Here is a 14,555-nt window from a genome sequence, read left to right as displayed (position 1 = left end):
GAGTATCGATCTGCTCCCCAAGAAGTAGAAGAGAGGACACGGAGAATGTTCAATGCTTTTAGATATTTGATACAAAGTTGCTTGATATGCAATATAAAATTTAATTTACAATCAAATATAAGATCCAAGAGCTTTGCCTAAGGAGCGGCAGGAAGTACAACATCTTCAAGACGGAGTTCTGGATTTGGGTGGCAGAAATGTATACAAACAGTTTTAGAGAGTGAAAGTTTAAAACCATTTGCCGTGGTCCACTTCAGTATCTGATTGATTGCAGTTTGTAGCTGCCATTCAATAAACCTCATGTTTGATGACTGACATGAGATGTGAAAGTCATCAACAAAAAGACCATTTGCAACTGTAGGGGGTGGAGCTGTTCACTGATGGCATTAATCTTTATAACGAAAAACGTGACACTCAGAATACAGCCCTGAGGGACTCCAAGTTCCTGTGGGAAAAAATGAGAATGTGTTGAGCCTACACGGACTTGGAATCGGCACTTCATTAAGAACTGCTGGATGAAAAGGGGTAAGTTTCCACGCAATCCATACGAGTCAAGGTTTTGTAAGATGCCACATCTCCATGTTGTATCATAAGCTTTTTCTAAATAAAAAAAACAAAACAGTAACAAGATATTGTTGCCGTAAAAAGGCTTCTCTGATTGATGTTTCAAGGCGAATTAAGTGGTCTATTGTAGAGCATTGTCTTTGGAACCCACACTGAGTAGGTGAGAGGAAATTGTTTGATTCAAGAAACCAAATGAGGTGGGCATTTATTATCCTTTCTAAGATCTTACTGAAACAACTTGTCAAAGCAATGGAACAGTAATTCGAAGGAATCATTGGATCCTTCCCAGGTTTCAGAATAGGGAGTATGATAGCTTGTCGCCAAGCATCTGGATAAACATTTTCCTGCCACATCGGATAGTAAGAGTTCTGGGAGAGGTGGCGTAACGTCTCATAATGTATATTATCAGGTCTGACTGATGTATTACCAGACCAATTGCCAGGCTTTGATGTCTAACTTGCCAAGGGTGTGCACAGGCTTGCTGAAATGCAATGCAGTTTGAAAGCGTGGGGTATCTTTGAAATTTATCCCAAGCACACTTCTGAGTTTTCCATGTTTTGAAACAGGCAGAATTCCACCAAGGGCGGGAATGCTATACGGAACATGTCAAGGTTTTAGGGATGCATTGAGTAGCAGCTTGTATAATACTGTTGATTACTGCTGCCCCACAATCATCTATGGATGATTTACATAAGATGGCAGGATCAAGTTCCGAGAGAATAATGAAAGAAGGCCAGTTGGCCTGGACCCACTTCCACTGAGGTACTTGAATCGGGTAGTACTGATCACGGCCAATCTCTCGTAAGATGATGGGAAAATCATCACTACCTCGTGGATTAATGTCAACCTCCCAGGAAAAGTGAGTGAGTAGCAAAGGGGAACAGACAGAAAGATCTATAGCTGTAAATGACTGACTAGGTGCATGAAAATCTGTGTAAGAGCCAGGTTGTGGTTAAGGAGCATATGCTCTATGGCGCGCTCTCTCATATCAATACGGGAGCCACCCCAGAGGGGATTATGCCCATTGAAATCTCCCAAGATTAAAAAGGGGTAGGCAGTTGCTCAATGAGGGTATCGAGATCTGATTGATTATAATGCATTTCAGGTGTAAGGTATAGAGAGCAAATAGTGATGGTACAACCCAAGGAGACACAGATGGCTACAGCCTCCAAGAGTGTGGTCAATGACAGGGACTGGGAGGGCACATGCTAATCAACCAGCAATGCAACTTCCCCATGTCCCTGTCCTACACATAGCCTGTCATTCCAGTATAATGAATAGTGGCAGATAGTAACTGTATTTGTAGACTGTTGAAATGTTTCCTGCAAAGAAAGACATATGGGATGATAAAAGTCAATCAGATTTTTGATGTCAGTCACATTTGATTGGAAACCTCGACAGTTCCATTGGATTAGTGTGGCCATGTGTAATTATTTCAGAGGAGAAGACGGTAGAGAGTCCTTCTGCTTGTGACCGCATTTTTTTTCTTTATTGGATGTGGGTCTATCGCCCTCTATGGAACCTGCTCTAGCTCAAATGGTCAGGTCTGAATTTATCGATGCACGTACTAATAATTGAGGGCGTGGATGAGTTGTTTGTTTAATTTTGGGGTATCAAGAGAGGGAGACCCCATGGAAACATCTTGATGTAAAGAAGGTGAAGTTCAGCAATGACTAGAAAGTGTGATCAGAGATGGAAGGAGACACTGATTCGTGAACTGTGTTGATTTTGGGAAGTGTTTCATTAAGATTTGCTGGTGAAGATTGTGTAGGGGATAGGGTAAGGTCTGTAGTAGTAGAACGGGTTACAGCAGCATAAGTTCTGGTCAGAATAGGTAATAATAATTTTTGAGCCTCTGTGTAAGTGAGATTGTTAACTGTCTTGAGACGTTGTATGTCTTTTTCTTCTCCCCATTTAGGGCAAGAGGTAAAATAACAAGGATGCATACCATTACAGTTTATACAATGTGGTTAGAGTTGTCATTATGGTCTTTACCACCACAACAGGCACAGGTCAAGGAACCAGCGCAAGATTGTTTTGAATGACCAAATCAGTGACAATAAAAACATCAAACAAGATTTGAAATATATGGTCGTAGCTTACAATTCAGATATCCTGTTTTTACTGTGGTGGGAGGACATGGTACAGTAAATGTTAGTATTAGAACATTTGTTGGTTCCAGAATTCCATCTTTTCGAGTGAAGATTCAGCGTACTGCTGTGACACCTTGGCTGGTGAGACCTGCAAGGATCTCCAATTCAGGGACAGTCCTTAAATCTCTTTCAACTATGATTCCTCTGGAAATATTCAAAGTAGAATGAGTAGTAACTTCAATGGGTATGTCCCCCAAGACCTTTGACATCAAGAGGAGTTTGGAATGCTGTGATGAAGATGTTTCCACTAAGATGTCTCCCGAATGCAGCTTTTTTACCGATTTAGGGGAGTCAGCAAGCCCTTCTGAATAAAAAATGGGGGCATCTGCCCTAGAGGTTTGTCACTTAAGGTATGCAAAATTAGGAATCGCAGGACAGATTCAAGTGGTGAGTTAGGCTGTACAGATACATTAGTGGTCATTTTCCAGTAGTCTGGTTTTCCTCGATGGTTTCAAGTTGTGTTATTCTTTTTGTTTAGGAGTATCCATAATAAATAGAAAATTTTTCAGCGCCCACTGACCCCATCCACCATGGAGCCTTACAATGGGATGCACCACAGTGCCTTAAGGGCACTGCAGACAATGCCAGGGTTTTGTGAGCACTTTTCCCAAACACCAGTGTTAGACACAATGTCCACAACACCCATTGTAGATGTCCTATTGCTGGTACTCAGTTGACCCTGGCCCAAATGGTAGGGCTGCGATAATTATGGACTTTTGTAACCGGTTAATCTTTGCCTCATAACCAAACTGTAACCAGTTAATTAATTAGGGTTAACAGCCCAAGGAATTTGCGCGTGACGGCCGCACCGAACGTTAACAAAAACTCTAAAGGCTTTCAACAACAACAACAAAAATTCAACCAAACAAAAAGGCAAGCAGTTCGTAAAATCGCGATAAGCAAACATACCAATGTCAAGGTCAAATAATGGAATATTTACACGCAAATGTCGATAATTGTATTGTTTTCCCTCGTTTATTTTTCTTGGAAAAAAATCTTAGATTAACCGGTTAAGAGCAGTAACCGAACCGTAACTGGTTAATCGTGTAATCGTCACAGCCCTACCAAATGGACTAGCCGATTGATCCTGGGGGGGCCATCCCAAGACTACCCGTTTAGAGGAATTCAAGGTCAAAGTGGTGTGTTGGAGTTGGACCCCTCAACCACCAGAATTCTGTCCTCCCATTCATGGGTTACCACACACGGCAAACATGCCGGTGGATGTTTAGATCCCAGAGAAGGTAAACTGTAATAACAGAACCTTCTTTTGGAGGTCCCCTCACCACTTACGGGAAACCACATTGAGCAAACTATTGAAAGAGGGTAAACCATTAACTGAAAAGGCAAAATATTTTCTTTTATCAAAAAATATTTACACTAATAGCCTTATAAATTATCTTAATTTCTAAATCTAAATATGGTATTTCTGTATTAGTTATTGTAGTATTTTTCAATTTCTAATTCTTCTGGATAAACAGTGTTGATAACATTTATTTCAGGATTATTCATATTTATTAAATTATCTGTACATTTATAAGTTAAAGCAAAAATATCAGGATTTGTGTAGGTTTCAATAAATATATTACCATAATAGAAATGATATAAATTTGCTATACAAGTAAGGTAGTTAGCTCCCAGTAACAGAAGTTCTAATGGGACCTAACTACTCAACTTGAATAACAAATTTATATCTCTAGTAACAATTGAGCAGTTTAAAATCATTACAACTGCAGAAGGAGACTATGTTTCATATATGTGAACATTTCATAAATTATAAAAACCTTGAAAACATGTTACAAAGCCTCAGTAATAACCAAACAACATAGCAAAAACAAAACCTATCTTAAAACAGCATTAAAATTGAAAAAAAAATCCAAACTTTATTTATCTAGTAACTCACTTCTTGGTTTTGGATTTCAGTTCCTCTTGGGCTTCACCAAGTTTTTGTTTCATTACTTTATTTTCTTCAATAAACTATTGTAAAAAATATATATATATTTATCAAAAATATAAACCTAACAATATTTTAGAAATAATGTTTACAAAAGGCTACAATACCTTTACATATAAACAATTCACTGAAAAATTTGAATAAAACCAAAGATACATTTACAAAAAAATAACTTAAATCTTAAAAATTACAAAAGCCATCCAAATACTGTGACATATGATGAACTTTCTAATGTTATTGCTGAGTAGAAAGCTACACAACTAGAGCTAGGTGATTAACTGATTAATTACCTATAAGTATTGCTTAGTGTAGTACAAAATAACTGATTCATCATTTAATGTTATAAAAATAAAAACTAATAAAAATTAGTCTTTCAGTTCTGGTCTAAATAATCCCAACAACAGATGAACCATGTTCGGAAAGAAAAGGTGGAAGATGCTAAAAAAATCTCTCAGGAGAACAAAAAATGACTCTCAGACATAAGATTAAGTGAGGAAAGGGAATGAAAGTGAGGCAGATACAGAACACTTTAGGTTTGGAAAAAATGATCAAAGAATTTGGATTGGAACAACCACAAAGACAGAGGATAACCAAGCCTCTGCAAGTCCACAAAAAAAAACACACAATGATGATAAACCAAAGCATTGGCTTCCATATTACTACAGAGTCTAGGCATGCAGAGCCTAGATTGTAATTGGTTCACAAATATTTTGGCATGAATCCAGCAAGAGGATGAACAGAATAGTAGCCTGAAGGTGTCTCACTTTAAATGGGAGAAATCAAAGGTGACAAAGACAAAAGATAAAGAACCCAGTTGATCAACTCTAGGAAAGGAGGAGGAGGCCTAGTGATATCCAAAAGGAACTAACTGCAACTGTTTTAAATAAAGGGAGGAAATAGGCTATTGAAATCATTATCCTCTCATTCAAGTATGCAGTTATCAGAAGATGTTACAGCTTTTATTCACTGAAAGTTGGCTAACTTCATGCAGACTTCTTATTTGCCTGTAGGTTTTCCTGTTATGTCTTGTTCATGTATACCTGTAGCAAATTTTAAAATCCGAGTTCTCCAAAAAAAAGTACTCAATTTAAATTCTATGAAATAATGCTTGAGCAAAAAAAACATCACCAAGAATGTAAAAAAAAAAGAGAATTTGAGCTAAGGTGCATAGAAGCAATCAGCTGAGCTAAGAGTTGTGTCACACCTATTGGTGGAGAGTTGTCATATGCTCGTTTGTATGCTGTCACACAGTTGCCTCATGTGAAAACACAGGGTGGTAGGTGATAGTTTCAAGGCTAATGATGAGCAAAAACGTAAGCACATAGAGACAGCACAAGTCAAGAAAAGCTATTACGTGAGACAAGTTATTTTATCAAAAAATGTGGTACAAAACCACTCACAAGCCTAAAACACAATAACTAATTTCTCCCTACAAATATTCACAATACTAAATTTCTATTAAAGAAAATAAACATTAATTTACAACATTAGTCAAAACACAAGAGTGACTAGTGAGCTTACTCTTATTACAGCTTAAATTATATGGCTGGACTGAGTTTGATTTAAATCAAAACTATATCCACATGATCTTGCACATTGAGATGAACATAATGTATATAACTACATGTAGGCAATTAAAAATATGGATATTTTAGGTAAATATCCACTGTACAGATGGAGAATAAACTAAACACACTATGAAATCACTGATCCTTATTATGAAGAGCAAACAAGTATTTGTCACTTTACCTACTGTTAAAATATGGATATTTTAGGTGAATATCCACTGTACAGATGGAGAATAAACTAAACACACTATGAAATCACTGATCCTTATTATGAAGAGCAAACAAGTATTTGTCACTTTACCTACTGTTAAAATATGGATATTTTAGGTAAATATCCACTGTACAGATGGAGAATAAACTAAACACACTATGAAATCACTGATCCTTATTATGAAGAGCAAACAAGTATTTGTCACTTTACCTACTGTTAAAATTATGCTATTGTACTGTAAGTTACATAGAAGTAAATTTATTTTGTATGAATGTCTCTATGAACTAGAGCAGTAGTTTACTATCACAAATGTAAGCCATGATGCTACAGACATGTTTAACACACATTTTTGTCTCATGGTGAACCTACAGCTACTGAACTTATAATGCAAGGTTGGAAGGTCATGTGAAAGCCCTTTCCAATAAGGTATGATCATTTAATAATACTGTTAAGATGATAAAGAAACTAAAATCACATCAATTCCTGTTAAATCCCCAATTCAGTTTAGTGATTCAAGTCTGCTTAAGCACAATCTTGAAAGTCAATGTCCATGTATAGTGAAAGAAAGTTTGCAAAGATGCAAGTCCAAGATTGACCTCATCACCCATTAGAAAAGTTTCTTATAAGAGAAACTGGAGTGCTAGGCAACAAAATATAATCAGAGCTACTAGAAAAGCATGATACGTTATTCTTTTCTTATAGTGAAACTTGATTTCTGATAGATACTTGTCTCCTTTCACACAAATAGCTTTTTTATCTTCTACTGTCCTCTAAAACATGAAAAAGAACAGTTCTCACAAGATACACTAGCATTTATAGCCTCTCAGATGCTCCTTTACATGCAATAGGTGGCTCACTCTGCATTATATTATGTTTACCTTACATTTGAGATTAAACACCCAAGGATAGGGTCTTGTTGACTAAATGCTCCATATCTCCAATACCAAGTGGAACAGGAAGGGTCTAACAAGTGTTGAGAAGTGAAGAAAATTCCAAAAATAACTCAAAAACAGGCTGGGTAAAAGAGAAACATCTGTGTATTGATGAAACAACTCACACTATCTGCCTTCTCTAAGTAATAAACAGGTAAGGTCCAAAGATGCAAAACAAGAAGGAACCAGAATCCAGTCATCTCGAGGAATATCAGAACAAAGGATCAACACATGTAGAAGTCCAGAGAAGTTTGTTGCTACCCATTAAAACATGGAAAGGAGCTAAGTTAAGCCCAAAGAGAAGACCTCAGAACTAAGGAACATTTTTCCCATGGACCACAAAAAAAATGGGAAGGTATGCATTTACTATGTCATTGCTGGTTACCCACAGACAAGAAGTGGAAAACTAATGAAGGGATAGAAACAATTCCCTGGTGGAACAAATCCAGAAGCTGATGGAGACAAGAGAGGTCAAAGATAAGCTTCCAAAGTTCACCTAATCAGAAAACAACTAAAGGCCAAGAGGAAAACTCCAGTCAGACTGAAATACCTATACAATATTCCCTGGTTAGAGAAGATCACATGAGGCAGGAACTCTTGAAAGAAGGAAAGGAATGATAGATAATAAATGAGGAGTGGAGAGATAGACTTTCTGGAGAATTTATAAAACCCATGAAAGAGAACTATAGTTCTCCCAGAAGTAAAAAGAAAAACAACCTGAAGAATGTAGTCCCTACAGAATCTAATTCCACTACATATTGTCTCACATCTCTGTTGACAACCAATATGGGAACATGAAAAAATGGCGAGAATGTTGAGATACATGTAAAAGATAACCACCTATTATACAACTTAAAAGAAGCAAGATGGGCCTCCAAAACAGTAATACACAAAAACAGAGCCAGTCTGAATTCCCACAGGGAAGAAATTATGAAACAAACCCCTACAAGCAGTATGTCTTACCCCAATAATAATCCACACTAAGCCAGACAGGGAAGTAGGGAATGGCTGATGAGGGCAGCTATACCATAAAATGCTATAGTGTGTAGTCAGAAATGCCAAGGAAATGAGGCACACAAACCTCCAAACCCAAGAGAAATAAAACCAAAAACCCCAAATTGTAAAATACAAGAAGAGCATCCATTTCTAGTATCAAAAATTTAGAATATGGAGCTGAACTTTGCTGACATGTTCAGTGATGTAGCAATGAAAAAAAAATTCATTTGCTTATCAAAATTAGAATTATAAAGCATATATGTCACAATCACTATAAAAAATTACTTAGAAAAGAACAATAAAAATACATGTTACTAGTAACAATGATATATTAAGTACAAACCATCTAAATATTAACTTGTTTAAGTACTTACTAATACTAAACTGATAAATCCACTAAATACACTGACAACAAAGTACTTATCAATATTGACCTTACAAATCATCAAAATGCACCCAGTCAACAAAACATGAAACAAGAATAAATGTGCAAACATCTAATATTACTTAGAAAACAAAGTAACAATCAATAGTGAACTGACAACTCATCTAAATTTACTGATATGACAAAGTGTGTATAAAAATCTAACTTATTAAAGACTGAACACTGATGGTGTGAAATACTTAATGCTCTTGTGTGTAAAGCCACACTAAGGAGTATCTGGGCTGCACATCTCAATCTGCATTGCTGTATACAAGTTGATAAACTTACCTACGAGCAACTGAGAGCAGTAGGAAAAAAAGGAGGAAATGAACAAACCTCTACCAAAGTGAATAATGCAACAGCACAATAAAGGAAACAATAAAAATATAACTTTCAAAATCATCCTCACCTTGAACATACACAAAAACCTGAATATTCTTCAACTGTCATAGAGAAGATCTAGTGCTTATGGGAAAAACAAACACCAAACAAACTAAGCAGTGAAAACTTTTAACAGACAGTGTCAATCCTGAAGCCTGGATAAGAAAAATTACTACATCTCCAATAACAATAGTAATAATGTTTGGAAAGACAAGAAATTGCAAATATAGAAAAAACTTAATGTTTGTGAAACAGAGAATCAAAATCTCTAATGCAACATAATGAAAGCTAGCATTAAAGCATATGCATTAAAAAAATTGATGTTCAGTCTGTTTTGAAAACAAAGTGAGAAACACACCCAATCTGTAAGGTGCCAAATGAATAAGTAAGGTACAAATAAATGTAATACATTGGGAGCCATCTGCTCTGGGAATATGACACATTTCTCTTGATGGAGGGTTGTTACATGTGCCATGCATGCTTAATATGAAACTCAAACTCAGGGGATATAAAGACCTGTGGTACAAGCAAGAAAATTTCTGTTCAATGGATTAGAGGGCAGTGTAAGACAGAGAAAAGCTACCTGGGTGAGAGGATGTATGTATTGTATTGAATAAGTAATTTCACGAGTAATAAAACCTGGACACATTATTTTTATCAAATATGATTGACTCAGTATACCATAATAGAAAATAAATGTAAAATTACATAGGGGTTTACATAATTATTGTGTTAAATTTTATTTCAAACCACGTTATTGTGTTTAATTTTGGAACTTTTCTTACAACACCTTACATTTGCATAAACCTTTGAAGTCTGATGAAAGTGACTTAAATGTTCTTGACTAATATAGCAATTTAAAAGCACAATTAAAACTACAAAAGAAAAACAATGATTGAGCAATGCCCTCTTAAAAAAAAACTTTTATAAACATTTGCATAATCAATTAGTTAATATAAGTAATTTAACATTTTCCTTTTCTAATTTTATGTTATTTAAAAAACATGGTACTTACAGAACATCATTTATATGCACAAGTTTAGTTACTGAAGTAATACAGTGTTGTAATGGTTGCTGCTTTTGGATTGTTTGGTAGAAAGAACAGTGCATAATTTAGTAAACTTAAAAGACATTTTGTTTCTTGAACTTCAATTATATAGTTAGTGTAACTAATATTCACCAATAAGTCAAACCTAATAAAATGAGGTTATCACACTAACTCTCTCTACACAGACTTATTCAACTTGACCAACCACAAGACCACTTTGTACTTGTTTCACGTCATTATAGTTCTGATACTACTAACTTATAGAATTGATTTCTTCATTTCATAAACCTCAAATTCCATTTGCACGATCTCTAAAAACTTCATAAATACATTTAAAACATTTATTTTAAGTAAAACTTTATACTTTAACAATTACTTTCTCTACCTTAACTGTATAAAAGGTTGGTGAATTTGACTAAGGTTATAAACAAAAGAAGAATAAAACATGAAATAAATCTATATTATCCATTTTTCTTTCTGGAATGACTTCAACTTGTAACATGAAACTACATTTGTTTATTCTATGTAGTTTTAAACTCTTAATACTATATATCTATTTACACTTAAATTTTAATGAACCTCCACAAACAACTGTTTGTACCATTATAAGTTGTAAATCACTTGTGGAACATGGAGTTCACCCAAAAGCTACTCAGAGCTACTCTCATGTGTGCCTAGTACAAATTTTATATTATTAGATATTTTAACTTAAAACAAACTAATGAGATTACTGTTTTTACATTTTAGTAACTTCTTTAATTATAAATAAAAATACACATGAAGAACAAGAAATAAAGTACTTACTTGGACCCTATTCATTTTCCTGTTAACTACTGATGACACTTCACCCTACTTTTCTATGATAATTGTAGTACTGCCCTGATTTTTTATTTAATTAAATAATGCACCAAAGACCATAGAATAATAGTATGCAAAAGCAGGCAATGTCCCATAAATGTTACAAATTTTTGGCTTTCTAACAATGTGATAAGAGCCATTACTAATTCACCCATGCCATATGGTATGTTTCCCATGAGAATGAAGCTTGTACTGAAAGAGACTTGGTTGGTTTTGTTTTATGGCACAAAGCAGCTTGGCTATCTGTGCCAAACATCCTGTAAAAAGTTAAAATTAAAGTAAAATTACTAAAATTCATAAAAGGAAATTATGTTAAAACAAAATTTAATTTTTAAATTCAAAACATAAATAACATTACATCCAATTTTTATATCTAGTCTACAGCAGTAAGAGAAAAAATACAGTAATACAAGTTGTAAAGGACTTTCTGTAACATAATTGTAGTTATCCTAACTTGCCAGGAAGACTAACAGGTAAGTTCAAAACCACTCTTAAGTCACCTGAAATTGGCCTTTCCAGTCGTGGTTGAGTTATTTGATGTTATGGCCATTTTCAAAAAGTAAATAAAAGTTTTAAAATACTTGTTGCAAAATATTAATTGTAACTCACCAGGATGACTAACAGATAGTTCAAAGAGCAGCGTTAGTCACCAGAAGTTGGTCTTGCCAGTCCTGATTTTGAGTTACTTGACGTTATGGCAATTTTCTAATTTCAAATCAAACTAGATGTACTTTGATTCTTAAAAGGGAATCACATTAAAAAAGGTCTAATGTATAAATTAAAAAACTCAAATAGCATTAAAAAGATAAATGGCCTTTAAAAAACTAAAAACATTTATAAGGTGGATGGACAGTGTCACCATCATCAATAACACTGTCTAACATTACGAATAGTGGTGCCGTCGTTGAGAATCATAATAACGGCAAGACAGTAATATGTGACTTATTACGACCTGAGTACTATACAGACAACACACTGGTGCATCAGTCCCAGATAAAAGAAAACCATATGTTAAAAAACTGTGACCAATGCATAGTCTAGTTAGAATAACTTCCTCTTTCCAATCCTTATGGAAGCAAGATGGCCAAAGTCTAATAGAGGGTTTTATTTGGAAAAGCTTATTTTCATGTTATTCACTCCAAGTCAACTGCCAACTGACACGGAGCCAAGCCTTGAATACAGGATCATAGTCCATGCATGGAACAGGTACAGTAGTAATAATGTCAGAGCAGATATTATTAGCTGCATTGTTGGTGAGCTCGTTCCCGTGAATACAAACATCACCCGGTATCCAGAAAAACTGGATAAAAGTAGATGTTAAAGAGAAATGGACCAGTCGGTTTTCAATATTGGTGAGGTCAGGGTGTGAACGAACATGAAACAATTCCAGAGCCAACAGAGAACTAAGCGAGTCAGTATAAATAGTACAATATGAGTACTGCTTAGTTTCAATGTGATCCAGGGCAAGAGAAATGGCATACAGTTCAGCAGTGAACATAAAAGGGGAGGGAATTCTGCACTCAACCATCAAACCACAACAAACCATGACAGAGCCCACAGTCACCTGATTTCAAACCATCTGTATAAACATGAATGGAAGGATGGTTCAAAAAATGTTCAGCAAATAACAATCAGTATTTCTAATACAGGAGTGTCTGCTTTTCTCAGATGACTTAAAGATAGGTCACATTTGGGGACTGTAAAAAGCCATGGTGGGATGGGCTGACCAGTGGATACAGCAATGTTATCCAAGGACAGGCCCAATTCATCCAACTGCACCTGGATATAAAGACCAAAAGAAGCAATGGCAGATCGTCTGTTCTGAAAAAGTATGGCCCACCAAGGAATAAAAACACAACACCAGGTGGGATGCTCCGGTAAGGAATGAAGTTTCAAAGCATAGAGTAAAGACAATTGTAAGTGGAGGAGGTGCAAAGAAAGTTCATGAGACTCTATGAAATCCTTGATGATGAATGGGGTCTAGCATTTTAAGGCTGCAGTTCTGGCAGAGCCATAGACTATTGATTCATAGTCAAGTTTCGATCGAATAAGAGCATGATATATTTTTAACATAGAACATCGACCTGCTCCCCAAGTGGTGGAAGAGAGAACACGGAGGATGTTCAGTGCTCTTGTACATTTGATTCATAGCTGCTTGATGTGTGGTATAAAGGTCAGCTGACAGTCAAAGATAAGCCCCAAGACTTTGTCTCAGGGACCACAGACTGCACAGCTTCACCGATATAGAGTTCAGGATCAAAGTTAATACCCCGTTAGCAGCAAAAGTGCATGCAAACAGTTCCATTTATCATGGTGGCCATTTTTATTTATGTGTAGGTGAATTGGGTGGAGAACCATTCTGTTTACTACCACATCTTTTTTCTTTACTCTCTTTATTCGAGAGAGGTTTATCAACCTCCATTTATCCTGCTCTGGGTCGATTGGACAGGATGTGAACAAATAAATTTGCATCTTGGGGTGGAAGAAGATGTAACCGAGGTAGTGCCTGTACCTGAAACCAAAGGAAATGGTTCTTGAGATTTGCTGTAATGTATGTAAGGGACAGAGATGGGTGTTGAAGTTGATTCATTAACCTTTTTAACCATGGAGGTCAAAAGACTTTTCATTTAGTTTGAAAACAATTCTTTTGAAGGCACAGAGAGATATGACTGTAATAGTGGAATGAAGTGCAGCAGCATACGTCTGAGATGAAGTGGTGGACAGCAGCTTTTAAGCCTCAGGATAAGTAATGTTATGAATCATTTTCAAATGCTGCACCTCTTTTTCTTCCAACCATTTAGGACAAGAATGAAAGTAGAATGAGCAATTGCAATTGATGCAATGAGGGTCCGTTTCACACTCATAGGCATTATACTCCTTGCCACCGAAACGAGTACACGTGAAGGAACCACAACGACATCTTTGAGTGACCAAACTGCTGACACTGGAAACATCTGAGGGGGTTTGGAATGTATGGCTGTACCCTGCAATTGAGATAACCTGCTTTGGTGGTGACAGGTGGACATAGATATGTAATTGTCAGAATGAGGACATTGGTCAGCATCTTAATTCCATCTTCGTGAGTGGAGATACACCTCACTGCAGAAACTCCTCGGGTGGAGAAACCAGCGAAAATCTCAGATTCAGGAATGTTTTTTCAAATCCCTCTCAACAATAACTCCTTGTGATGAATTCAAAGTAGCATGAGGTGTAATCTCAATAGGTATATCCCCAATTGCTTTGAATGCAAAATGAGTTCACTCTGTTAAGATGTGAATGTTTCCACCAATATGTCACCAGATCGAAGTTCTTTACTGACTTTGGAAAGCCAGCAAGTTTCTCTAGTCCCTTCTGAATGAAAAGGGGAGACATTTGCCCTAAAGGTTTGTCTAAAAGAGAATGTGGTATAAGAAAATGAGGTACAACAGGTGTTAAAGATGTTGAAGATTGCTGCTAAGAATCTTCAAGA

The 14,555-nt window shown here is 36.0% G+C and overlaps 1 protein-coding gene across 2 annotated transcripts in view; it reads right to left on the bottom strand.

The window, feature by feature from the left end:
- The window catches only part of LOC143231648 (endosome-associated-trafficking regulator 1-like), a 53,101-nt gene that overhangs the window by 26,205 nt on the left and 12,341 nt on the right, over positions 1-14,555 (bottom strand). For both annotated transcript variants that reach the window (XM_076466194.1, XM_076466193.1), the window contains exon 3: positions 4,618-4,691. In XM_076466194.1, the coding sequence (XP_076322309.1) occupies positions 4,618-4,691 (74 nt within the window). The remainder of the gene's footprint in view (positions 1-4,617; positions 4,692-14,555) is intronic.

Source organism: Tachypleus tridentatus, chromosome 11 (genome assembly GCF_004210375.1).
Source record: "Tachypleus tridentatus isolate NWPU-2018 chromosome 11, ASM421037v1, whole genome shotgun sequence".
NCBI classification, from domain to species: Eukaryota; Metazoa; Arthropoda; class Merostomata; order Xiphosura; family Limulidae; genus Tachypleus; species Tachypleus tridentatus.
Note: the sequence above shows the minus strand (reverse complement) of the source record. Positions and strands in the feature narration are given on the sequence as shown.